This window comes from Bos indicus x Bos taurus, chromosome 15 (genome assembly GCF_003369695.1).
Source record: "Bos indicus x Bos taurus breed Angus x Brahman F1 hybrid chromosome 15, Bos_hybrid_MaternalHap_v2.0, whole genome shotgun sequence".
In the NCBI taxonomy this organism is placed as follows: Eukaryota; Metazoa; Chordata; class Mammalia; order Artiodactyla; family Bovidae; genus Bos; species Bos indicus x Bos taurus.
This window is the reverse complement of record NC_040090.1, coordinates 681,329-708,515: the sequence shown is the minus strand read 5'-3', so window position 1 is coordinate 708,515 and position 27,187 is coordinate 681,329. Positions and strand designations below refer to the sequence as shown.

The 27,187-nt window shown below is 43.2% G+C and overlaps 1 protein-coding gene across 1 annotated transcript; it reads left to right on the top strand.

The window, feature by feature from the left end:
• Window positions 1-27,187, top strand: MS4A5 (membrane spanning 4-domains A5). The gene is made up of 5 exons (XM_027561732.1): window positions 1-377; window positions 9,410-9,538; window positions 12,335-12,391; window positions 13,272-13,424; window positions 27,044-27,187. The coding sequence occupies exons 1-5, from the start codon at window positions 225-227 to the stop codon at window positions 27,164-27,166; spliced, it is 615 nt and encodes a 204-aa protein (XP_027417533.1). The 5' UTR covers window positions 1-224; the 3' UTR covers window positions 27,167-27,187.

Sequence of the window (27,187 nt, the reverse complement as noted above, 5' to 3'; positions counted from 1 at the left end):
TGGTCAGATCCTCTGAACCCAGATCTGGGCCTTTTACTCACTAACTTTCTTGAGATCGTGACCAGTCCTGAGATTCCATGACTATGACTCAGCGGTTCTATAATTCCAAGACAAAGCACAATGGCAGTGCTCCAGACAGCCTTGGTACAGAAGAACATGATCTAGGCTGAAGCATCAACTGAACCATTTTCTTTGTTTCACTTCAAAATCTCAACTACACCATCATGGATTCAAGAGCTGCACACAGTCCTGTGTTTCTAGTATTTCCTCCAGACATCACTATGCCTGAATTTCAGTCAGGGGATATTACAGGCACAACCTATGACTCTAGCATGCCCTTTCCAAAATTACTTGCTACAAGAATGAAAATCTTAGGGGTGAGTAAGATTTTCCCCCATGTAAATCCTACAGAGGGTATGTTAGAGGCTTAATGTTTGTTAGCCCCCAATTTGTATCTGAAATCCTAAGCTTAATGTGATGGTATTTGGAGATGGGGTTTTTGGGAGGTCATATGTTTCCGATGGTGGAGCCTGCATGAATGGGGGATTAGAGCCCTTGTAAGGAGAGGCCAGAAAGCTAGCTAGCTTTCTTTCAACAACAGCACTCTGCAACCTGGCAGAGGACCTCCTTCAGAACCCAACCATGCCGGGAATCTGACCTCAGACTTTGGGTCTTCAGAACTATGAGAAATACATTTCTGCTGTTTGTAAGCCACTCAGTCCATGGTACTTTGTTAAAGAAGCCTGAACTAAGACAGTGGGTAAGAAGAGAAGGGGGGAAAAATATATATATATATATATATATACACGGTAGAATGATGTTTATTAAATTTATTTTATTGAAGTGTAGTTTATTTACAAAGTTGTGCTACTGAGTTACAAGGGAAGACCTATATCTTCTCTATTTATCTGTTGATAAAACATTTAGGTTGCTTCTGTCTTGCCTACTGAAAACAGTCTGCTATGAACATTGCAAGGGCTTCCCTCGTATCTCAGCTGGTAAAGAATCTGCCTGCAATGCAGGAGATCCCAGTCCGATTCCTGAGTTGGGAAGCTCCACTAGAAAAGGGATAGGCTACTCATTCCAGTGTTCTTGGGCTTCCCTTATGGCTCAGCTGGTAAAGAATCCGCCTGCAATGTGGGAGACCTGGGTTCAATCCCTGGGTTGGGAAGATCCCCTGGAGAAGGGAATGGCTACCCACTCCAGTCTTCTGGCCTGGAGAATCCCACGGAGTGTATAGTCCATGGAGTTGAAAAGAGTCAGACATGACTGAGCACCTTTCACTTTTCATGAACATTGCAGTGCATGTATCTTTTTGGATTATAGTTTTGTATGGATATATGCTCACGAATTAGATTTCTGGATCATATGACAATACCATTTTTAGCTTTTTAAGGAACCTCCAGTTTTCCACTCCCATCAACAGTGTAGGAAGGTTTCCTTGTATCCACAGCCTCTCCAGCATTTATTTTTGTATATATTTTTAGTGATGCTCATTGTGACCAGTGTGAGGTGGCACCACCTTGTAGCTTTTCACTTCTTAATAATTAGTAATGTTGAGCATCTTTTCATGTGCCTGTTGACCATCTGTATGTCTTCTTTGGAGAAATACCTATTTATAGTCTATACATTTTTTGATTGGGCTGTTTGTTTTTTTGTTGAGTTGTGTGGGCTATTTGTATGTTTTGAAAATTAAGCCTTTGTTAGCTGCATCATTTGCAAATATTTTCTCCCGTTCTCTGGGCTGTCTTTTTGTTTTCTTTATGGTTGGTGACACCATGTTTCAAGGTAGGAGCCAGCTCCAAAGTTTATGCTCGTAAATTCAGGAGATGTTACCACTTCTATATCAATCCTGTGTAAGATGCTATGGAAAGGAAAACATTAAACGAATAAGCCAAGATCCCTGGACTCTTAAAAGTCACATAGTAAAAATCCCCAAACTGACTACCTGTACGATTTTTTTCCAGTCAAGTTCAGAAAAAAGAAAGGAAGGAGGAAATTGAATAGAAGTCAACACACTAAATTCTATATCCCAGGTTGTTCAGTTCTACAGTTTCATATTTTCCCAATGAAAAGTCAAAATTCAGTCTGACAACAATGATATGGTATTCATGTATGTGGAAACTTTTGCAGAAAATCTCTCTAATACTGTAAGTCTTCATCTATCCATCCATCTATCCACTTCATCAACATTAATTATCAATTATTTAGCAATCTTCTTTTCAGACAATGTGGGGATTCAGATATGTTTGAGGCTATGAAAGTGAAAGTGTTAGTAGCTCAGTTGTGTCCGACTCTTTGCGACTCCATAGACTATGGCCCACCAGCCTCCTCTGTCCATGGAATTCTCTGGGAAGGAGTACTGGAGTGGCCATTCCCTTCTTCAGGAGATCTTCCCTATCCAGGGATTTAACCCAGGTCTCCTGCACTGCAGGCAGATTCTTTACTGTCTGAACCACTAGGGAAGCCGTTTGAAGCTATAATATCGCCCAAATCTTAGAAAATATCCTTTCAATACCCAGACCTCTAAGAATAGAAATAAATCAATATTTTTTTTCAGGAAAAATAAAGAGATTAGTACATAAATATGGTCCACTGACATGAGGAATGGGGCCATCAGTCTAAACGGCATTAGCACCTGTTCAAATATAATGACATCCAAACTTCTGCTGAAGAGTGAAAATTATTTTTGAAATACACATTATTAAACTACATGCAGGAAACTATGTTTAACATTATGGGGCCTATAAAAACAAATACAATCTAGTTTCTCTCACTGAGGAGAGAAAATAAATAATTTAAAACTAATAGAATGAAAATGTTAATAACTGCATTTCAATGTAGCATTTACTAAAACTCATAAATGGTGTTGGTGGTGGGGCAGAAGAACCCAGAGGGGATGAGACAACATCATGGCAAATCTGAACACTGAAGAAGTGATGCAATTTTAGAAAGCAGAGAGGAGGGAGGTAGAATATTCTAGATGAAGAAAGCATAATGGACAAAAGTTCACAGTGGCACAGCTATCATGAATGGCAAAGGAGAGCTGGGAGAAAAAAGCTAGGCTTGAAAGATGTGAGAGGACTGAAAAAGGACAAAATAAGAAACAACCAGGATGGATAAGTAAAGTGTGGTATAGCCACACAATGGAATATTATTCAGCAGTAAAAAGCAACGAGCCATCAGTCCACGAAGGGACAAGGAGGCCCTAAAGCACACACTGCTGAGCGAAGGAAGCCGGCTTGCAGAGGCCACCAACCATCACATGATGCCAACTATACGACATCCCGGAAAAGCAAAACTACAGAGACGAAGCCATCAGCGGCTGCCAGGAGGCGAGGAGGGGAGGGCAGGATGAGCGGTGGAGGTGGGGGACTTTTAGGGCAGGAAAAACTATTGTGTACCATAGTAAAGGATGGGTACGTGACGTTGCACATTTCCCCAAAGCCCTGGAACACAACACAGAGACTGCAAGTGTAAACTATGATCTCTGGCGGACAGTCGTGTGTCGAAGTTGGCTCATCAGTGTTAACAAAGCACCATCCGGTGGGAGATGTTCATGTTCGGGTAGGAGGCGAAGGAAGGGGATAGGGCGATATATGGAAACTCTCTCCATTTTCCACTCAATGTTTCTGTGACTCTAAAACTACTTTTAAAAATAAAGCTTACTATTTTAAATAAGATGGTAAATATGGTAAATTTTATATGTACATTTTACCATGGTGTTAACAAGTACAAAAAAATAGATACTAAGTGGTGAGGAGAAGTAACCAGGAAAGCAATTTGGAGACCTAATTTCCAGGAACCCTGTAAACCATCCTTACTCAGATTTTATAACATAGATAAGTATTAATATTTTCCAGTCTGTAAAATCAATAAAATTATCTAAGGAGCTTTATAAAATACACACCAAATCTCCAGACCTTGTTCTAGAACTACCTAATTACAATTTTGAGGGGATGGGGGCCGGAGACCATTTTCAACACTTCTCTGAATGAATTTGATGACCGCTGTGTTTCAAACAATACTGAGAAAAGTAATGGGATTGGGCTTCTCTTTTACACTGTCAAACAGGGAAAATGGATGCTCGTACAGAAAGGCCAGTGAGAAAACAATTTAAATCGTTTAGATGAACAGTAGCAGCCACTGAGCTGAACTTACTCCCCAGATATCAAGCTTTCCCACTGCAGGAGCAGTGACTGCCCGAGAACATTTAGGCCTTGAGAAGCAGAAGACGATGTGTGCCTGCTGGAAGACCTCCCGGCAAGGAAGGAAGAGAGAAGGGGATCAACTTCCCAACCACAGATGGAGAAAAGCTGAGAATATTCGCACTCACGCACTGACACATGGGAAGGGCTTGGGGTGCATGAAACAGGTGCCCCGACACTGGTGACGACAGAAAAACAGAAAAGAGCAAGGCCAAATATTTATCATTTTGAAAACAGAGGGAAGAGGAAAGCTTGGTTACTTTCTGATTGCAGGAGGTCAAGGGACATTCGAAGAGCAGAAGATGACTTTAAGCCTCAGAAAAAGATGATGCTAAAAACAAAGAAAGAGAGGGCAGAAAGAAGACAAGGCTCAAAGGGAGAAAAGGGAACTTGGTTCTGGCATATGGAACGCAAGGTGGCAGTGGGAGACTCAAGCGGTGGTGTTTGACGAGAGCTCAACTCGTGAGTGTGGAGGTGAGGAAGACGGCACCGTTTACAATGGACCTTTATAAACAGTACTTGCTATGGAAGTAGTGACATTGTACAGGAGACAGGGATCAGGACCATCCCCGTGGGAAAGAAATGCACAGAAGCAAAATGGCTGTCTGAGGAGGCCTTACAAATAGCTGTGAAAAGAAGAGAAGCGAAAAGCAAAGGAGAAAAGGAAAGATATAAGCATCTGAATGCAGAATTCCAAAGAGTAGCAAGGAGAGATAAGACAGCCTTCCTCAGCGATCAGTGCAAAGAAACAGAGGAAAACAACAGAATGGGAAAGACTAGAGATCTCTTCAAGAAAATTAGAGATACCAAAGGGAACATTTCATGCAAAGATGGGCTTGATAAAGGACAGAAATGGTATGGACCTAACAGAAGCAGAAGATATTAAGAAGAGGTGGCAAGAATACACAGAAGAACTGTAAAAAAAGATCTTCACAACCCAGATAATCACGATGGTGTGATCACTGACCTAGAACCAGACATCCTGGAATGTGAAGTCAAGTGGGCCTTAGAAAACATCACTACAAACAAAGCTAGTGGAGGTGATGGAATTCCAGTTGAGCTATTTCAAATTCTGAAAGATGATGTTGTGAAAGTGCTGCACTCAATATGCCAGCAAATTTGGAAAACTCAGCAGTGGCCACAGGACTGGAAAAGGTCAGTTTTCATTCCAGTCCCAAAGAAAGGCAATGCCAAAGAATGCTCAAACTACTGCACAATTGCACTCATTTCACATGCTAGTATGGAGAAGGCAATGGCAACCCACTCCAGGACTCTTGCCTGGAAAATCCCATGGACGGAGGGGCCTGGTGGACTGCAGTCCATGGAGTCGCTAGGAGTTGGACACGACTGAACGACTTCACTTTATTTTTTCACTTTCATGCATTGGACAAGGAAATGGCAACCCACTCCAGTGTTCTTGCCTGGAGAATCCCAGGGACGGGGGAGCCTGGTGGGCTGCTGTCTATGGCATCGCACAGAGTCGGACACGACTGAAACGACTTAGCAACAGCAGCACATGCTAGTAAAGTAATGCTCAAAATTTTCCAAGCCAGGCTTCAGCAATACGTGAACCGTGAAATTCCAGATGTTCAAGCTGGTTTTAAAAAAGGCAGAGGAACCAGAGATCAAATTGCCAACATCTGCTGGATCATGGAAAAAGCAAGAGAGTTCCAGAAAAACATCTATTTCTGCTTTATTGACTATGCCAAAGCCTTTGACTGTGTGGATCACAATAAACTGTGGGAAATTCTGAAAGAGATGGGAATACCAGACCACCTGATCTGCCTCTTGAGAAATCTGTATGCAGGTCAGGAAGCAAGTTAGAACTGGACATGGAAAAACAGACTGGTTCCAAATAGGAAAAGGAGTACATCAAGGCTGTATATTGTCACCCTGCTTATTTGACTTATATGCAGAGTACATCATGAGAAATGCTGGACTGGAAGAAGCACAAGCTGGAATCAAGATTGCCAGGAGAAATATCAATAACCTCAGATATGCAGATGACACCACCCTTATGGCAGAAAGTGAAGAGGAACTAAAAAGCCTCTTGATGAAAGTGAAAGAGGACAGTGAAAAAGTTGGCTTAAAGCTGAACATTCAGTAAACGAAGATCATGGCATCTGGTCCCATCACTTCATGGGAAATAGATGGGCAAACAGTGGAAACAGTGTCAGACTTTATTTTTCTGGGCTCCAAAATCACTGCAGATGGTGACTGCAGCCATGAAATTAAAAGACGCTTACTCCTTGGAAGGAAAGTTATGACCAACCTAGATAGCATGTTCAAAAGCAGAGACATTACTTTGCCAACAAAGGTCCATCTAGTCAAGGCTATGGTTTTTCCTGTGGTCATGTATGGATGTGAGAGTTGGACTGTGAAGAAGGCTGAGTGCTGAAGAATTGATGCTTTTGAACTGTGGTGTTGGAGAAGACTCTTGAGAGTCCCTTGGACTGCAAGGAGATCCAACCAGTCCATTCTGAAGGAGATCAGCCCTGGGATTTCTTTGGAAGGAATGATGCTAAAGCTGAAACTCCAGTACTTTGGCCACCTCATGCGAAGAGTTGACTCATTGGAAAAGACTCTGATGCTGGGAGGGATTGGGGGCAGGAGGAGAAGGGGATGACAGAGGATGAGATGGTTGGACAGCATCACTGACTTGATGGATGTGAGTCTGAGTGAACTCTGGGAGTTGGTGATGGACAGGGAGGCCTGGTGTGCTGCGATTCATGGGGTCGCAAAGAGTCGGACATGACTGAGTGACTGAACTTAACTGAACTGATGGAAGTAGGGGAGCTTAGTGTCTGAGAAGGTGGACTGGGAATACATGAAGACAGAAGACGCAGACTCATATATTACACCTTCTAATCACTGCATCATTCTCACCAACCAAAACAGTACTTGGTGTTGTAGGGCATCACAAATGTGGCACAGAGAGAAAAAAAATAGAAAAATGTAGAAAAGATGGGGGTGCTCTGGGCCCTGGAAGATGACGGTACCTCCACAGGCTCAGAGGACTGGTCATCAGCAGATGGGTTTTCTGACTGTCCACTACTTGAGGCCAGGCTGGTATGGTGATTTATTATTTTTTTATTGGAGTATAGTTAGCTTCCCAGGTGACTCAGTGGTAAAGAATCCGCCTGCCAATGCAGGAGACATGGGGGGTGGGGTTGACCTCCTGGAGCAGAAATGGCATTTTACTCGTGTTCTTGCCTGGAAAATCCCATGGACAGAGGAACCTGGCAGGCTGCAGTCCATGGGTCACAAATGAAAGTGGAAGTGCAGTCGCTCAGTCGTGTCTGACTCTTTGCGACCCCGTGGACTGTAGCCTGCCAGGCTTCTCAGTCCATGGGATTTTCCAGGCAAGAGTACTGGAGTGGGTTGCCATTCCCTTCTCCAGGGGACCGTCCCTATCGAGGGATTGAACCCAGGTCTCCTGCATTGTAGGCAGACGTCACAAATAGTGGGACATGACTCGGCAACTAAGCACACACGCATAACTGCTTTACAAGGATGTGTTAATTCCTGCGGTCGTGAATCAGCCATATGTATCCGTTTATCCCTCCCTCTTGAGTCTTCCTCCTTTTCCACTCACCTAGGTCATCACCAAGCAGCTAAGCTCCCTGTGCTATGGTGATTTAGAATTAGGTGTTTTTCAGACTCTATCACTTATATGACAAAGCCTTTGAGGTTTCTCCCCCAGCTTTACTGAGACATAATTGACATATAACATTGTGTAAATTTAAGGTGTACAATGTGATGATTTGATACACATACGTATTGCAAAATGTTTATACAGTAAGGTTAGTTATCACTCCTTCGCCTCATACAATTACTGTTTTTATTGTGGGAGTGGTGGCGAGAACATTAAAGCTTGGCTCTCACAGCAGCTTTTAGGTCCACAATGCTGTCTTGCTAACTGCGGTCACTACGCTGGACTCTGGATCCCCAGAACATAAAACCAAACATCTGTTCCCTTTGACAAACATCTCCCCATTTCCCTGCCCCCCAGTACCTAGCAATCACCATACTACTCTCCGTTCCTGTGAGTTTGATGTTTTTTTAAAATAATTTCATTTATTTTTGGCTGTGCTGGGTCTTCACTGCTGTGTGGGCTTTTCTCCAGCTGCGGTGAGCGGGGCCGCTCTGTGGTCGTGGTGAGCAGGGTTCAGCAGCTGTGGCTCAGTAGCTGTGGTTTCCCAGCTCTACAGCACAGGATCAATAATTGTGGTGCATGGGCTCACTTCGTCCTCGGCATGTGGGATCTTCCTGGACCTGGGATCGGACCCATGTCTCCTTCGTTGGCAGGCGAATTCTTTACCACTGAGCCACCAGGGAAACCCCGAGTCTGAAGGTTTTAGATTCAGCATATAAAGGACATAACGTGGTATTTGCCTTTTCTTTTGACTTACTTCACTTAGCACAATGCCCACAAGATCGATCAATGTTGTTGTAGAGCAGGATTTCTTTTTGTGATTGAATAATATTCCTGTGTGTGTGTGTCTTTATCCACGCATCTGCCAGTGAACGTTTAGGGTGTTTCTCTGTCTTGCCTACTGTGAATAATGCTGCAATTAACTTGAGAGTATAGACAGCTCTTCGAGATAGTGACTCTGGACATATACCCAGGAGTGGAGTTGCCGGATCACATACCAGTACTATTTCTCACTGTTTGAGGAATCCCCACACTGTCTGCGCAGTGACACAGCCGCACCAGGAGTGCACAAGGGCTCTCTCTTCTCAACATCCGCTCTAGCGTTTGCTCCCTTGTCTCTTTTATGACTGCCATCCTAATAGGTGTGAAGTGATATCTATTTGTGGTCTTTATTTGCATTTCCCTGATGCTTGGAGAGTTTAAGACAGACTTCTCAGCCTCACCTGGAGAGTCTTTTTAGTAAGTACAGGATATGACCTGAGAGTCTGCATTTCTAATTCCCAGGTGATCCTAATGTTCCCAATCCACGGACTACATTTTCAGGAGCAGGGAATTCGATCATTTTACCTCTCATCAATCACTGGACAGAGGGATCAAGAAAATATCTGTAGAAGCTTCTACCGTCATCATAAAGAAGCGCCTACCATACTTCCTTCATTTAAAAACGGGGGTAATTTCCTTTTAAGCAGAAGGAGATCTCCTAAATTCTCACAGGAAGCCCGCCACTCTGGTCTCTTCTCACCAGGACGTTCTCCTCTGCTTGCAGGCTGTCCAGATCCTGCTTGGGGCGATGAACTTCTCTTTTGGAACTGTTCTCCTTTTCACCTTGGAAGATCCATACCCAAGGTTTCCCTTTATATTTATTTCAGGATATCCATTCTGGAGCTCCATTTTGGTGAGTATAAGTCAGTCAGATTCAATTTGAAGTCATGTCAACAGGGATTTTAAGGAGTTCTTAGTAATGAAATGAACTATGCTGAGTTGTATGATATGGTTTGAAAAATCAAAATCAAATTTAACTCTGTTGAAATGATTTCCCCATCAACTCATCAGTTACTTGTATTCCATCATTGGGTCTTTAGGTTCCTTTGGGAGTATTTGCTTGGGTCTTGACACCATTCGTCCACTCATCCATTCAAAATGAATTACTATTACAAGTCAGATATGGAAGACCCTGGTGTAGGAAATGGCAACCCATTTCAGTATTCTTGCCTGGAAAATCCCATGGACGGAGGAGCCTGGAGGGCTACAGTCCATAGGGTCACAAAAAGTTGGGCACGACTAAGCAACTTCAGTTTCACTAAGGAAAACAGCATAGAGGTTTCACAAAAAGTTATTAAAAATAGATTTATGACCCTGAAATTCCACCTCTAGGAATATACCCGAAGGGAGTAACAGCACTTGGTCAGAAGCATCTCTGCACTTCTGTGTTCACAGCAATGATTACAATAGGCAAGGCATGGTGCAACCTAGACGTCCAGCAACGGACGAATGAAGAGGCGGTGGCACACCACACACAGCGAAACACCACTCAGTCTTGTTCGTAAGAAAATGAGGATATTCTGCCGCCTGTGACAACACGAATGGACTTCGAGGGCATTATGCCAACTGAAACGTCAGACAGAGAAACACAAGTACCAGATGGTCTTGCTTACATGTGGACTCCAGGAAAGAGGCCAGGGGGATGGGCAGAGGTGAGCAGGGAGCTGAGTGAATCTGCTCTAAAGGCACACACTTCCAGTGTGAGATACGTAACTGCCAGAAATGCAGTGCACAACATTATGACCACAGTTAACACCACCATGTGATACATGGAAAAAACTTTAAGAGGGTGGATCCTAGGAGTTCTCATCACAAGGAAACTTTTTCCTTTCTCTTTTCCTTTATTTGATACTTATACGAGACTATGAGTGGATGGTAACTAAATGTATGGGGTAATCTCATGATACACGTAAGTCAAATCATTAAGTTGGATAACCTAAACTGATGCAGTGCTATACTTCCATTATATCTCAATACATCTGAGTGGGGGAGAGGGGCAAAGAAAAAGAATAATGCGTGAGCCCTTCCCTCAGAGGGCTCTCACATCCAGCAAGAGAGAAAACATGCAAACAGGTCATTTCAAACTGGTCGATAGATATCACAGAGCCACAAAAAGTGCTTATGTAAGCAGAGAGGAAAGATCAATTTCCTCTTTAGAGAAGTGGAGAAGCAGCTAGGGTTTCTCAGATGTGCCTTTGAGCTGCACAGAAGCATTTAATCACATTCAATAAGCATTGTTTTAGCACCTATTCTAGTACCAGAAAACTGGCAGTGTCTGGGGATTCTGAGAAACGGCAGTCCCTGGTCTCAAGGTCTCAGCTGAGTAGTGAGTGTCAGTCGCTCAGACGTGTCCAGCTCTTTGCGACGCCATGGACTCTAGCTTGCCAGGTTAGAACACTGGAGTGGGGCTGCCATTTCCTTCTCCAGGGAATCGTCCCTGCCCAGGAATTGAACCTGGGTCTCCTGCGTCTCCTGCCTTGGCAGGCAGCTGAGTCAAGTGTCGGAGAATTATCGTCTGGTGTGATGGGTGATGATAAAGGACACACAAGGTGCTGCTGTGCTGCTGCTGAGTCGCTTCAGTCACGTCCGACCCTGTGCCACCCCACAGACGGCAGCCCACCAGGCTCCCCGGTCCCTGGGATTCTCCAGGCAAGAACACTGGAGCGGGTTGCCATTTCCTTCTCCAGTGCAGGAAAGTGAAAAGTGAAAGTGAAGTCGCTCAGTCGTGTCCGACTCTTAGCGACCCCATGGACTGCAGCCTACCAGGCTCCTCCGCCCATGGGATTTTCCAGGCAAGAGTACTGGAGTGGGGTGCCATTGCCTTCTCCACACACAAGCTGACTCTGCAGAACAGAGGGCAGGTTCTCCAGAGACATCTGCAGCTTGACTGACAGTCAAAGGATGAGTGGTTCACCTGGCGGGAAGGAAAGGAGTGGGGGGCGGTCGGGCGTTAGAGGCCGTGCTGCCTTGCTGCATACCAAGGGAGAATCACAGGCAAAGGCTTAAGGTACGGGAGGACATCTTCTCTTCTGAGAACCCAGTCCAGCCCAGACAGCGAGAGTGGCAGGATGGAGCTGAAGACTCCAGTCCACATGACTAGAAATTTAAAACAGATACATTGTAATCAGACTGGAAGTTTCCACCAGAGGATAACAATACACAGCATGGCTCACCTCCATGGAAACTGCCAGGATTTTTCCAGAATTTCCAGCATATTAGCTGCACCTCCATCTATGTTCTCATCCAAGAGAACACACTGGACTGCAAACGGTTCTGAAGGAGGCTTCTTGTAAGAATGGTGGAGTCCAGTCTCACTGGCTGTAAACCAATGAGACACCAGGCTCTCGTGGCGTCAGAGCTGAGTCCACAACAGCTATGAAAGGAAGACAGATGAGAAAACAAAAGAGCCCAGTAAAGTTGAAAACTTCTCGTGTTCAAATAGGCAGGACCAAAGCAAACTTCTAGTCCCGGATTTCCCCCACTATACACTTAGGACAATCATTAAGGCATCAGCGCCTCTCACTGCCTTGGGGACTGTGTGAACTAGGAAGGAGGGATGCAAAGGAAAGGGACACTGGTCTGTTAACCACGAGAATTCTTTAAGTCGGTTCAACGTGTCCGTCACTAAGATACGTATTCTTTTTAACAGTTTGTTAATTCTGGAGCCTTTCTAGTTGCACTGGAAAGAAAAACCACAGAAACTCTGGTGAGTTATACATCCCCTTTTCTAAAGAATTTTAACATTAAACAAATCATTCCAGCCTTGAAAACGAATTTGGAAAATCATTAAGCCACTATAACTCCACAAACTGCCAAGTCCTGACACCGGTCAATGGCGTTTACCCCCTTTTTCACAGAATCACAGAACACCAGTGCCATTTTCAGGGCACCTAGTTGAATTCTTAGACGCCGAGGCTTAATAAATGACTTGCCCACGTTACTCAGTCATATGGGGAGGACAGGCTTCAATGTTCTGGTAACTTCCTCATCCATTTTCTGTAATTCAACCTTGTAAGCAGAATCTCAAAATAAATAACCATGTTAATGAATGCGAACTTCTAATTTACAAGTAAGTTATAGAGTATTTTCACTTTTCCCAAAGAAGCAAAGGCATGCGATACTAATTCATAGGCCAATCAATTATTTTCAGCAAAGGACATCACCTGGGGGCTTGTAGTTCTAGAAGAAAATAAAAATTGCAAAGAAATACAAGGTTTCATTAAACAATCATAAAATGAAAATGTCGACAGTCCACGACTTTTACTAGAGCTTCAAAGGCAAGGTGATGTGGCTGCCCCCTAACTGTTAACTCCTCTTTTGTCTGCTGTGTGCTGCTTCTGGCGATTAAAAGGGGGGCAACTTAGGTACGGCTTTGGGGGGATGGAAGGGTTATGCCCAGTTCTCTGGATCCCCTCCTTTTTGTGGACGAGGACCTGAAGCCCACAGAGGTCATGTGAAGGCGCCTGAGGTCACAGGCCGCTCTGGGGCATCTCAAGGCTGTGAGAACAGCCTGTTCTGCCGTGTCCGTGGCTCTGTCCGTGCGCTGCACTGGGCTGTCACCGCATCCCGGCCTCACTCTCTTTCAGGTGACGCTGAGCCGAATAATGAACTCGCTGAGCGCCGTGGCAGCGGCAGCTGGAATCATCCTCCTCATCATTGGTTTCCTTATAGATCGAGACTTCTTGTGCGGCTATTCTGGAGAAGTTAGTGAGTGCCACGCGGTTACCACCCTATTCATTGTAAGTGTGCTGCACTTTTAGGGCAAGGAGAAATGGGTCTACTCAGGAGGGTTTAATAGCACCCGATTGGCATCAGCTAAAAACACTGCAAACATGGGTATTGTCTTTTATTCACAAACATCTTACTGAAATCACAGTATCTGATAGACTGTTATGTCAGGCACTGTAAAATAGAGAATGAAGGCATCATAACCCCCACTTTTAGAAATTCACAAATAAAGAGATAAAAGAAGCATACCAGTAAATATAATCCACAAGATAAAGTGATGTATTAAAAGAAAAGTGTGCATATAGCAATATGGTAATAGTTCACTCCTAGATGTACATATAGTCACATATGGAATATTTTTATGGTACTGGTTTTAATACTTAGACTGGACTTCTGATAAAACATGGTAGATAGAAAACAGGCATTTATTTCTTCTCTTTCCAAAATACCACTGAAGTTAGTGTGAGGAAATGGAAAAAAATATGAATCTACATGGAGAAAAAAATAGTGAGACTCCCAAATTGCTGAGAAAGCTAGAAAAGGGAGATCCTAATAAAAGAAAAAAACTTCATATGGCACATTCTAAGAAACACTGAGTGTCTGTACGTACGAGGACTACAGAAAGCAAGGCAGAAGAGAAGAAAATAGAGGCTGGTTCTGGTCATTGTTAACGGGGCTATTTGAATCAAACCTTCTCTGAAAACAAAGAAAAATGCTACATTAAAAAAACCACTTCAAAAACACAGAAGAGCTGAAGAGTCAACTGAAGCTCCTAGATCAATTTTTACACAAAAGCCTAATCTAAAAATCTATCAATGAGATGCCAAAGACCAACACAGCTGCTTGTCCTCAAGGCCTTTTCCACCTCTAGGAATATACCCAAAGGAAATAAAAGCACTTGGTCAAAAGCATATCTGCGCTTCTGTGCAACACAACAAGGCCAATGTTGTCTAGCTGGAATCTGATTCCCAGCCTAAACGTAGGGCAGGAGAAAGAGGCCACAGCCCAGAGTCCACTCCAAGTATGAAGACTTAGAAAAGATCTCCACATTGAGAATAAAGATCTGGGTCCTTGATAGATCACTGTACCCTTCAGGTAAGGGCAAAAAGACAAACAAACTCCTCTGCCCCATAACAGCAGAGAGAACTTACTGAACAGAATAAAGAAAGAAAGAAATCTCCTTGGGAAACTGTGGCCCTACACCAGATCCCCTGACAACCTCCTCCCACCCTGCACCCCGACCAGGACGTGAACCTTTGGTTAAAACAAACTGGGTGACCCCTGCACTGTTGCTGGGAATGCAAACTGGTGTGGCCACTACGGGGAACCTGGCGGCTCAAAGGTAAAGAGCCCGCCTCCAGGGCAGGAGGCACAGAGGCGCAGGTTCCATCCCTGGGTCAGGAAGATCCCCTGGAGAAGGAAATGGCAACCCACTCCAGTGTTCTTGCCTGCAGAGTCCCATGGACGGAGGAGCCTGAGGGGCTACAAGAGACATGACTTGGTGACTAAACACCGACAACTATGGAAAACAGTGTGGAGGCTCCTGAAAAACTGAAAGTAGAGTTTACAAATGAAGCAGCATTCCCACTCTAGGCTTGCACCTGGGAGGAGCTATGGCTCAGAAAGGTACCTACACCACGGTGTTCATAGAGCACCGTCTACTGTACTCAAGGCATGTTGCTTTTCCAAGCAGTCGGCTCTTCACATCAGGTGGCCAAAGTATTGGAACTTCAGCTTCAGCATCAGTCCTTCCAATGAATATTCAGGGTTGATTTTCTTTGGATGGACTGGTTTGATCGCCCTGCTGTCCAAGGGACCCTCAAGAGTCTTCTCCAACACCACAGTTCAAAAGCATCAATTCTTCGGTGCTCAGCTTTCTTTATGGTCCAACTCTCACATTCGTACATGACTACTAGGAAAACCAGAGTTTTGACTATATGGACCTTGTCTGCAAAGTGATGTCTCTGCTTTTTAATATGCTGTCTAGGTTGGTCATAGCTCTTCTTCCAAGAAGCAAACATCTAACTTCATGGCTACAGTCACTGCCCAGAGTGATTCTGGAGCCCAAGAAAAATAAAATCTGTCACTGTTTCCATTTCCCCCTCATTTATTTGCCATGAAGTGCTGGGGCCAGATGTCATGATCTTCATTTTATGAATGTTGAGTTTTTAAGCCGCCTTTTTCACTTTCGTTTTTCACCTTCATCAAGAGGCTCGTTAGTCCCTCTTTGCTTTCTGCCATTAAGTGATATCATCTGCATGTCTGAGGTTGTTGATATTTCTCCCAGCAATCTTGATTCCAGCTTGGGATTCACCCAGCCCAGCATTTCTCATGCAAGTACGTTAAATAAGCAGGGTGACAATATACAGCCTGGATGAACTCCTCTCCTCATTTTGAACCAGTCCATTGTTCTATGTCCAGTTCTAACTACTGTTTCTTGACCTGCATACAGGTTTCTCAGGAGGCAGGTAAGGTGGTCTGATAGTCCCATATCTTTAAGAATTTTCCAGTTTGCTGTGATCCACACAGTCAAAGGCTTTAGTACAGTTGTACTGCTGATCCTGTTCGTGACACCAAAGCCCTGCTGTTCACGCTGTCTGCACTGTTTGCTGAACCCAGGGTAGGCAAAGCGTGAGCTAAGAGGCTGGAGGAAGACTCCAGGGGCCTTAGGAATTGCAGACACATTTATCCTCTCCCGGCTGACACAGCAGCCATAACGACATACTCTGTAGCTCTCCTCTCGTGGCTGACCGACGGACGCAGCCGTGACGCAGCCATGATGCTGCCGCCTTGCAGGTGGAGCCCATGCATCCCTACAGCACAAACCAGCTCGCGGCCAAGCGAGTCCCTCATGGCTCGTGTGGGCAAGACTGTCAGTGATCTCAGCTGTTACATAACTATTATTTACAAAACATGGGGTGAGACAGTCTTCTTGGCTAATTTGCTTTCTCCCCTCACTCGTCAGAGAAGCAGAAGTAGATGTTTTGCTGTAATTCCCTTGCTTTTTCTATGATTCAACGGATGCTGGCACTCTGACCTCTGGTTCTTTCTTTTCTGATGTACATATGGAAGTTCTCGGTTCACATACTGTTGAAGCCGAGCATGAAGGATTTTGAACTCTACCTTGCTAGTATGTGTAATGAGAGCAATTGTGTGGGAGTTGGAACATTCTTTGGGATTGGAATGAAAACTGACCTTTTCCAGTCTTTTGACAACTGCTGAGTTTTCCAAATTTGCTGGCATATTAAATGCAGCACTTAAAGAGCATCATCTGTTAGGATTTTGAATATGTATATATGTATACACACACACTTCAGTCGTGTCCGACTCTGTGCGACCCCATAGACGGCAGCCCACTAGGCTCCCCCGTCCCTGGGATTCTCCAGGCAAGAACACTGGAGTGGGTTGCCATTTCCTTCTCCAATGCATGAAAGTGAAAAGTGAAAGTGAAGTTGCTCAGTTGTATCCGACTCTTAGCGACCCCATGGACTGCAGCCCACCAGGCTCCTCCATCCATGGGATTTTCCAGGCAAGAGTACTGGAGTGGGGTGCCATTGCCTTCTCCAATACACACAGACACACACACACACACACACACACATATTTATATATATAATTATTTGTTGTTAAATCACCAAGTAATGTACAACTCTTTTGTGACCCCATGGGCTGTAGCCTGTCAGGCTCCTCTGTCCATGTGACTTCCCAGGCAAGAATACTGGAGTGGGTCATTATTTCCTTCTCCAGGGATCTTCCTAACCCAGGAGTCAGACCCACATCTCCTACATGTGGGTTTGACCTCTGGAGGAGGAAATAGCAACCCACTCCAGTATTCCTGCCTGAAAAATCCCATGAATAGAGGAGCCTGGAGGGTTGCAGTCCATGGGATCCCGAAGAGTCAGGCACAACTGAGCACGCACGTGCTTATACATATATAAAACGTCTTTATGCATGCACCTGTTTGTGGCCGTTTCGGTTGCCTCCATGGCCTGCCTGTTGGAAGCAGTGCTGCGGTGAGCGCTGGGGTGCAGCATCTTTTTGAACTTCAGTTTTGTCTGTTAATATCCCGGGACTGGGACCCCTGGATCACGTGGTGACGCTGGTTTCAGTATCTTAAGGAACCTTCATACTGTTTTCCATAGTGGATGCAACAATTTACATTCTCACCAAAAGAAAACCACTGCGTCTTGATTATGGCAGTTTTGTAATAAGTCTGAAAAGGGGAAGTGCAAGTTCTCAAGCTTGTTTTTCTTTTTCTGAATTGTTCTAGCTGCTATGGGCCCTCTTCCACATGAATTTAGGCTCATCCAGTCAATTTGGGGAAAAGAAAAGCCAATTGGAATCTTTATAGGTATTACATTGAATCTGTAGACCATTATTGACGCCGTAATATACACAGTTGTTTGATCCATGAACCTCTTCATTTGATTAGTTCTTTAATTTCTTTGTCAATGACTTTCAGTATACAAGCCTGTACTTCTTTTGTTAAATTTATTCCTTGTTCTTTTTTTATGCTATTACAAAGTTAAGGTTTCCCAGGTGGCACAACCCACCTGCCAACGCAGGAGACTTAAGAGACATGAGTTCAACCTCTGGGTCAGGAAGGTCCCCTGGAGGAGGGCATGGCAACCCACTCTCATATTCTTGCCTGGAGAATTCCATGGGCAGAGGAGCCTGGAAGGTTATAGCCCATGGGGTCACAAAGAGTTGGACACAACTGAAGTGATTTAGCACACATACATGCACAAATGGAATTGCTTTCTAAATTCTAGTTTTGCAATATTCATTGCTACTGTGTGGAAATACAGTTGATCTTTATATTAATAGACTATATACTCTCACTCTAACTTATTATTTGTAATACTTATTAGAGGATTCCTTAGGCTATTTTATATACAAGAACATCAGTTCAGCGCAGTCGCTCAGTCGTGTCCAACTCTTTGCGAACCCAGGAACCTCAACACACCAGGCCTCCCTGTCCATCACCAACTCCCGGAGTTCACCCAAACCCATGTCCATTGAGCCGGTGATGCCATCCACCCATCTCATCCTCTGTTGTCCCTTTCTCCTCCTACCTTCAATCTTTTCCAGTGAGTCTTTTCCAATGAGTCAGCTCTTCACATTAGGTGGCCAAAGTATTGGAGTTTCAGCTTCAACATCAGTCCTTCCAATGAACACCCAGGACTGATCTCCTTTAGGATGGACTGGTTGGATCTCCTTGCAGTCCAAGGGACTCTCAAGAGTCTTCTCCAATACCACAGTTTAAAAGCATCAATTCTTCAGTGCTCAGCTTTCTTTATAGTTCAACTGTCACATCCATACATGACCAGTGGAAAAACCATAGCCTTGACTAGACAGACCTTTGTTGGCAAAGTAATGTCTCTCTTTCTTAATATGCTGTCTAGGTTGATCATAACTTTCCTTCCAAGGAGTAAGCGTCTTTTAATTTCATGGCTGCAATCACCATCTGCAGTGATTTTGGAGCCCAGAAAAATAAAGTCTGACAGTATTTCCACTGTTTCCCCATCTATTTCCCATGAAGTGATGGGACCGGCTGCCATGATCTTAGTTTTCTAAACGTTGAGCTTTAAGCCAACTTTTCCACTTTCCTCTTTCATTTTCATCAAGAGGCTCTTTAGTTCTTCTTCACTTTCTGCCATAAGGGTGGTGTCATCGTATGCAAATTCAGATAGCTTTCCTTCTCTTCCAATATGGATGCTTTCCTTTCTTTTTCTGTTCAGCTGCCCTGGCTGGAACATCCAGCACAATGTTGGACTGAAGCTGCAGGAGCAGACAGACGTCCTTATTTTTCTCCTCTACTTTGGGAGAAAACATCTAGTCTTTCACCCTGAAGTAGAACGTTGTCTGAGAACTTGTTTCTGGTTGAGGACATTCTCTCCTCTTCCTACTGTGTTGAATGTTTTTGTAATGGTGATAAATTAGTTACATGCTTTTTCTCAGCTTACCTATTGAGACGATCATGTGGTTTTGTCCTTTATTCTATTGATATGGTATATTGCATTGATTTTTTTACCCTAAATAAACCTTAGGTTCTTGAGATAAATCCCACGTGGTCATCGTGCAGAATCCTTTTTAAGTGTTGTTGGATTCAGCTTCCTAGTATCTTGTTAGAAGATTTCTGCATCTGTATTTATAAAAGATCTTGATCTATAGTTGTCCTTTTTGTGTGATGCCTTTGATTCTGTGTCTGGTTAAAACTGGCCTTACAGAATGAGCTGGGAAGTATTCTCTGCTCTTATATTTTGGGGGGAATTTGTGAAGCAATGGTATTGTCAGTAAACATTTGGAAGAATTCACCAACAAAGTCTCCTGGCCTTGGGCTTTTCTCTGTAGAAGTTATATAATTACTTGTTATAGATATACTCAAATGTTCTCTCTCTTCTTGGGTTAATGTCAGTAGTTTGTGTCTTTTTAGGAGTGTGTCTCTCTGTTGGCATTAGTGAATGCAGAATACGCCAGTAACAATTTCCAAAGATGACCTTGGCGGTCCTACGTGTGTAGGACCGTCTACCAATAATCGAGAACTCTGAACTAGCAGCGAGGGGAGGAAAGGGCCAAGACAAAGAGCACATCGCCATCAGCAGTGTCTGTCACTCTGAGCCAGGCGGGGGTGGGGGGAGCTTTGTTTCAATCATCTTGAGTGGAAGCAGTTTACTTGGTAATTCTGAGGCACTTGCACCCCCTGTCTGCGAGCTGTCCTGTCTTTTGGACCATTTACTTCTGGAGAAATGCTAGAAGAGTAGAGCTTTAGGTCAGGAAAGGTGTGTGGGGTAGTGGTGGTGGTTAGCAAGGTCTTACTGAACAAGGCTCAAGTGTATTCTTTCTCTGATGAAGCTTCTGAAATACCCAAGCTCCTGCCTAAGTTGGCAAAGAATGATAAATAGCTGTCAAAGAAAAGTAGTCTGTATCAGAGGGGAAAACTGACAAATTTATTATATCATCCATGTTCTCAGGATGGGAGTCAAATCCATTGAAATACTGATTGAAATATAACACAGAATTAATTTCTAAGGACTCACAATGATTAACTGGGAAGTAAGAAGTTTGAGGAATAGTGACAGCCTTGGAAAATCCATCCCTCCCTGCTGACAAAAGGAATCAGCTGCCTCTGACAGGTGGAATTTGTCAAAAAGAATCTATCCCACAGCAAATTTCTTACACATAAATAAAACTAAAAAAAAAAATCTAATATTTTAAGGAGGAATCCAAGATAGTTGTTTCTAGAAGGGATATTGCTCAAAGAGACCTTTTACACATTAGTCTCTGTGGCTGGGTAAGGATGACAAAACCTGAAATGACTCCTGCCCTGTGACCTATTCTTACACACGTAGAGAAACACAGATAGGAGGCAGATGGGCAGACAGGATGGCTAGTGGCAAAGCTTGGGCAGGCCTTCACCGAGAAAAAAGAACACAAGAACAAATCTGGAGAGATAATGCAAAAGGACTCTGGGAGACCAGCGTCCTGGACAAATAAATAAACCCTGCTCGATGAAAAGGGCTACAGTCACCTCACCATCAAGGACAGTCAAACCCTGGGCAGGGAAGCTCACGGGATCCAGGGACGAGCCACCAGATGAGTCACAGGACCGTAATGGTGAGGGGTCTGGCCGGGCACCTTCCAAGATTACTAGCCAAATCTACGACAGTTAAAAGCTTAATTTGTTACATTTGTTAAGCAGAGGAGAGCACAGCTTCTCAGGCCCAACAGGCGAGAATAGAAAAGGGCGCCAAGAGCAACTTAACTTCCCTTTCACTTTTCACTCTCACGCACTGGAAAAGGAAATGGCAACCCTCGCCAGTGTTCTTGCCTGGAGAATCCCGGGGACGGCGGAGCCTGGTGGGCTGCGGTCTATGGAGTCGAGCAGAGTCGGACACGACTGAAGCGACTCAGCAGCAACAGCAGCCCCAGGGTTTCATCAGCTGGAGTCAGTCGTGGGGTGGTTTCAGGGACAGGACAGGAAACAGTTAGACTTGCAAAGCAGAAGAGTTGCAGGGACAGATGACAATCTTATTTTCAGAAAATACGAATTAACATAAAGTTACCATTAAAACAGTTCTCCGTGGGTTTATCTTGAATAAAATAATGAGGCTCTGAAAAGCCTTATGTTAAAAGCTTGAATTTAGGCGGTAGTCTTTCTCATCAGACTGTGGCACACTTTAACTATTTGCTGAGTTATTTTCTTTTCACTTCTCAATTCTCAGCAATCATAACTAAAACTAAAAAATAAAAATAAGGATTCTGATAATTACAAAAAAGGAAAAAGTAGAAGCAACTGAATGGACAGCTAACTTTCCAAAAGCATCAATAAAAGAAGAAAACAGCACAACATCTTCAATATGCTGAATAAAATAACTGCCAACCTATAATCTATCATTATCCATTAGAATATCTTACATGAAGGTGAAATAAAGAATTTTTAGAGATACAAAAATTGATTTTGCCTCCTGTACACCCCCACTAAAGGAATAATGAAGGATGAATTCCAAATAGAAGGAAAATGATAGCAAATGAGGTACCAGAAAAAAAAAGGTCAAAGGACAGAATAAACACATGGACAAATGCAGTAATAACACTAATAACACACACTAGGACTAAAATAAAGCACTTAGAATACCAGGCAGCTTTAACACATGTGCAGAAATGGGGAGCGGTGGCACTTCCGCTGCTGCGTCTGCTGCAGGCTTTAGTTTTACAGGCTTCCCTGGTGGCTCAGACAGTAAAGAATCTGCCTGCAGTGCAAGAGACCGGGGTTCAGTCCCTGGGTGGGGAAGATCCCCTGGAAAAGGGAATGGCAACCCACTCCAGTATTCGTGCCTGGAGAATTCCATGGACAGAGGAGTCTGGTGGGCTACAATTCATCGGGTCGCAGTCAGACACGACTGAGCAACTAACACTTTAGCTTTACCAGAGACGAGGGTAAAGGTTTGAAGAACTTGAGACTTTGGTCTGTTTTAATGCTTGAAAGTGAAAGTGTTAGTCACTCAGTTCGACTGTCCGTCTCTATCACCCCACGGACTGTAGCCTGCCAGGCTTCTCTGTCCGTGGAATTCTCCAGGCAAGAATACTGCAGTGGGCAGCCACTCTCTTCTCCAAAGGATCTTCCCCACCAGGGATCAAACCAGGTCCCCTGCATCGCAGGCGGGTTCTTTCCCTTCTGAGCCACCAGGGGGCCCTGCAGCTACACAGGGGCCCTTAATATTGCAGAGAGGGGCTCCTTCTACTTATTCCTTTCTAGGCCTGGCTCAGCTGTCCTATACCCTGCGCCATTCCACAGAGATTGCAGAGCAAGCTTGTGCCTGTTTATCGATTTTGTATCCTGCAACTTCACGGAATTTTTGTTTATTAGTTTTAATAATTTTTGGTGGATTATTTATCAATAAACAAAAGTTAAGTGCATTCTAAACACTAATAACAAACTATCAGAAAGAAAAATTAATGAAACAATCCCATTTGAAATTACATCAAAAAAGATAAAATATACAGGAATAAATTTAACCAAGGAAGTGAAAGATTGGCATACTGAAAAATATGATATTGAATAAAGAAAATAAAGAAGACACAAAGAAATGGAAAGATACCCTCTGCTCATGGATTAAAGGAATTAATATTGTTAAAATGTCCATACTACCCAAAGCAATCAACAGCCAATCAATCCCTACCAAAACTCCATGGCATTTTTCACAAATATAGAAGGAAAAAAAAAAACACACTAAAATTTGTATGGAACCACGATACACCACAAATAGCTAAAGTAATCTTGAGAAATAAAAAGCAGAAGATATCGCCCTTCCTGATTTCAAAGCATATTACAAAGCTACAGTCATCAAAAAAGTACAGTATTGGCCTAAAAACAGAAAGATGCATCAGGGGGACAGAATAGAGAGCCCGGAAATAAACCCCAGATCAATAGAGAGCCCAGAAATAAACCCACACACACATGGTCAGTCAGTTTATGACAAAGGAGCCAAGAATATAAAATGAGGAAAGGACAGTCTCTCCAATAAATGGTGTTGGGAAAAACCAGGTAGTCACATGCAAAAGAATAAAACTGGGCCACTATCTTTTACACCATACACAAAAATAAACTCAAATGGATTAAAGACATGAATGTGAGACCTGAAACTCCTAGAGGAAGACACAGGAAGTAAGCTCCTTGACATTGGTCTTGGCAATGATTTTTTGAATTTGACACCAAAAGCGAAGGTGAAAAAAAACAAAAATAAACAAGTGGAACTACTAATATCAACCTAGAAACTTCTGTATGGCAAAAGAAACCATCAAGAAGATAAAAAGTCAACCTATAGAACAGGAGAAAATATTTGCAAATAATATATCTGATATGAGTCTAATATCCAAAATAAAGTTTAAAAACCATACAAATCAACAGCAAAATAAAGCAAATTAAAAAATGGGCAGAGGGTCTGAATAGAAATTTTTATGAAGGATACAAAAGGCCAATAGATACAAGAAAAGATGCTCAACATCATGAATCATTAGGAAAATGCAAATCAAAACCACAATGAAATATCATCTCACACCTGTGAGATGGTTATTATCCAAAAGGCAAGAAATAACAAATGTTGGCTAGAATGTAAAGAAAAGGGAACCCTTGTAAACTCTCAGTAGAAAAGTAAATTAGTGCCATCACTATGGAAAACAGTATGGAGGCTGCTAAAAAATTTAAAAATGGAACTATAATATGATCTAGCAAATCCACTCTGGTATTTAATCCAAAGCAAACTGCAACGCTAACTCGAAATATGTGTACCCCCCATGTTCACTGCAGTAAGATTTACAATTGCCAAGACATGGGAACAACTGTCCACTGATGGATGAATGATAAAGAAAATATGAGATACACATACACACATACATACACAGGAACAGTATTCAGTTATAGAAAAGAAACCTTACCATTCTCAACAAAATGGATAGACCTTGAAGAAATTATGCTAAGGGACATAAGTCAGATATTGAAAGATAAATGTTGTATGATATCACTTATACATGGAATCTAAAAAATCCAAATTTATAGGAACAGAATAGAATGGTGGTTACCAGGGGCTGGGCAGTGGGTGGTTTGAGGAGACGTTAGTCAAAGGGTTTAAACTTCCATTTACAAGATGAATACGTTTTGAAGACCTAACGCGTGGCATAGTGTTACTGTTAACACCACTGGATCACGTACTGCAGTGTCACTAGGAGATTAGGTTGTAAATGTTCTCATCATAAAGAAGAAAGGATGATTACATGACGTGATACAAGTGTTGACTGATGAACATTATGGTGGTAATTCCACCATAATACATAATGTGTTACATCAACATGTGTACACCTTCAAGTTATACAGTGTTATATGTCACATATCTCAATTTTTTAAAAAAGTAAGTGAAAATGCCAGGCACAGAATGGGAGATAACCTCCTCAATACATGTAACTGATAGAGGACCCACATCCAGAATACATAAGCATTCCTGAAAATCAGCAGTAAAAGGACCAAAACATAAAAGTGAGGCCTGCACAAGCAGCTCACAAAGAAAGGCACACCAATAACGAGGGAGCATGTATCTGTTCAACACTGTTAATTACCAAAAAAATGCAAATTAAAATCACAAGTAAGATACCACTGCACATACACCAGAATGGCTTGAATTAAAAGAACTGGCAAAATTGAGTGCTGGCCAGAATATGAAGAAACTCGAATTCAACCACCTTGGAAAACCACTTGGCAGTTTTTAACAAAATTAAGCATAGACCTATTTATATATCAGCAATATACCCAACAATGTTCTTGGGAAATCTATTCATAGCAATTAAAAACTTGAAACAATTCAAATGTCTATCGGCAACAGAGAGGCCCAACCAACAGTGACTATTCGCACAACGGGACACTGATGCCCGCAGCAACACGGCTGAGATGCAATCCATCTGCTGAACACACTCAGATACAAAATTAGCAGGTGAATTTACCCAGCTGTGCTAGAAATCAGAAGAGTGGTTTCCTCTGGAGGGGGTAGGGGAATTGACTAGCAAAGGACACTAGAGAACTTACTGCATGATGAAGTGTATGGTTCTGATCTAGAAATCGCAGAAGGGCAAAGAAAACACATTTATGTTAAAACTCTGCAACGGTAAAAGAAATGGAAGAATGTTTTTAAAGCAGGTAACAGCGAAGTTTTAAGGTTTTTATACACAGAGAGAAAATAAAAGTGACCAGAAAGTCAAGAACACAAGGGAAAAAATAGACAAAAGTTTATGAGTAAGGACCAAACACGTGACTGTAGCAGCCAACGACACTCAGAGGGACACTCACGTCCACTGGCGGGAAATGCCAAGCAAATTAGCAATGGGAGAATCCCAGGGACGGAGGAGCCTGGTAGGAGGCCGTCTATGGGGTCGGACGCGACTGAAGCGACTTAGCAGCAGCAGCAGCATTTATACACACTCGACTGGCAAAAATCAGAGTTACAAAAGTTATGACTGGCAAGGAAATGGTGAAACGGATGCTTTTGTGTGCTTAAGCAGCAGAAATATGAAATGTTCCTAAGACTCTGGAAAGCAAGGAGACATTCACTTATATGAAAGATGCACACACCTTAACCCAGAAGGCAGTCCCCACAGCACTGAGTCCCCTGCACATAAGGATATGTGGGCAAGGGTGTTTATTGCAGCATTTTTCAGAATGGTAAACACAAGGAAAAAGACAAAAAACAAACAAAAAGCAGAAAAGAACAGGAGAAAGAAGAAATAAACTATTTCCAGTCACTAAAGAATAACAGAATCATGACTACGCCAAGAGATACTGTGCTTAGTCATGTCAGACTCTTGGCAACCCCATGGATTGTAACCTGCCAGGCTCCACTGTCCACGGGATTTTCCAGGCGAGAATACCGGAGTGGCTTGCTATGTGTGACCTGAGAACAATTTTTCAACCTCTAGTCAAAGCATGCAGACACAGACACTTGTAGCACAGAGTGTCAACCGCGCTGATCTTTACAGACCTTCACCATCGAAACACAGGTTGTGACCAGCTACTCACAGGCGTGTGTCCCCACAGGCACTCTTAGTGGCCAGAATACAAAATATTTTAAAGGTCCTCAGTGGTAACAAAAAGAACACAAGAAGTTACTATTAGCGTTACATTAAAAGTGTCTTTTTCTGCATGTTCCTCTTTTTCTTAGCCTGTAGGTTTTTTCCCCCCCTTTTCTTTCCTTTTCTATTTTTGCTCCTTTTTTGTTTCTTAACCTTCTTTCTCTTTCAACAGGCCGCTTTTAAAATATCTCTCTGTATTGCATGTTTATGAAGTGCAGTCACATAATTTAGCATATAATTTAGAAAGCAGATGCATAACTACCTCTTGCATAACTTCCTCCAGGAGAACAATGACGCTGTTCTGTACGGGGCTCTGCTGTGCCTGCTGTGTGAAAACGCCCACACTTCCTCACAGCCCTCCAGCAGCTCGCTTCCTAAGCATTAGACACACTCGAGACATGGAGGTCTCATTTCCCGCCCTACCACTGCTGCCCCATCAGCGTCGGAAATCTCTATTACATGAGCATTACTGTGCCAATACCGTAACCCTTCATATGTTTTTCTTCTGTTATAGGGAATTTTGATTATGTTGATGGCCTTCAGCATCATTGAATTTCTCATTTCCCTGTCTTTCTCCGTTATGAGGGGACCCACTGAGTGTGGTGACTGTGAGGAATGGGATGGAGCAGAACTGTGAGAATAAAGGCTTGATATACAA

Excerpts from the sequence above, each read along its gene's own strand:
- MS4A5 (XM_027561732.1), top strand. The coding sequence starts at position 225 with ATGGATTCAAGAGCTGCACACAGTCCTGTGTTTCTAGTATTTCCTCCA. Across the intron at positions 378-9,409 it reads CAAGAATGAAAATCTTAGGG|GCTGTCCAGATCCTGCTTGG; the intron begins GTGAGTAAGATT and ends CTCTGCTTGCAG. Across the intron at positions 12,392-13,271 it reads GAAAAACCACAGAAACTCTG|GTGACGCTGAGCCGAATAAT; the intron begins GTGAGTTATACA and ends ACTCTCTTTCAG.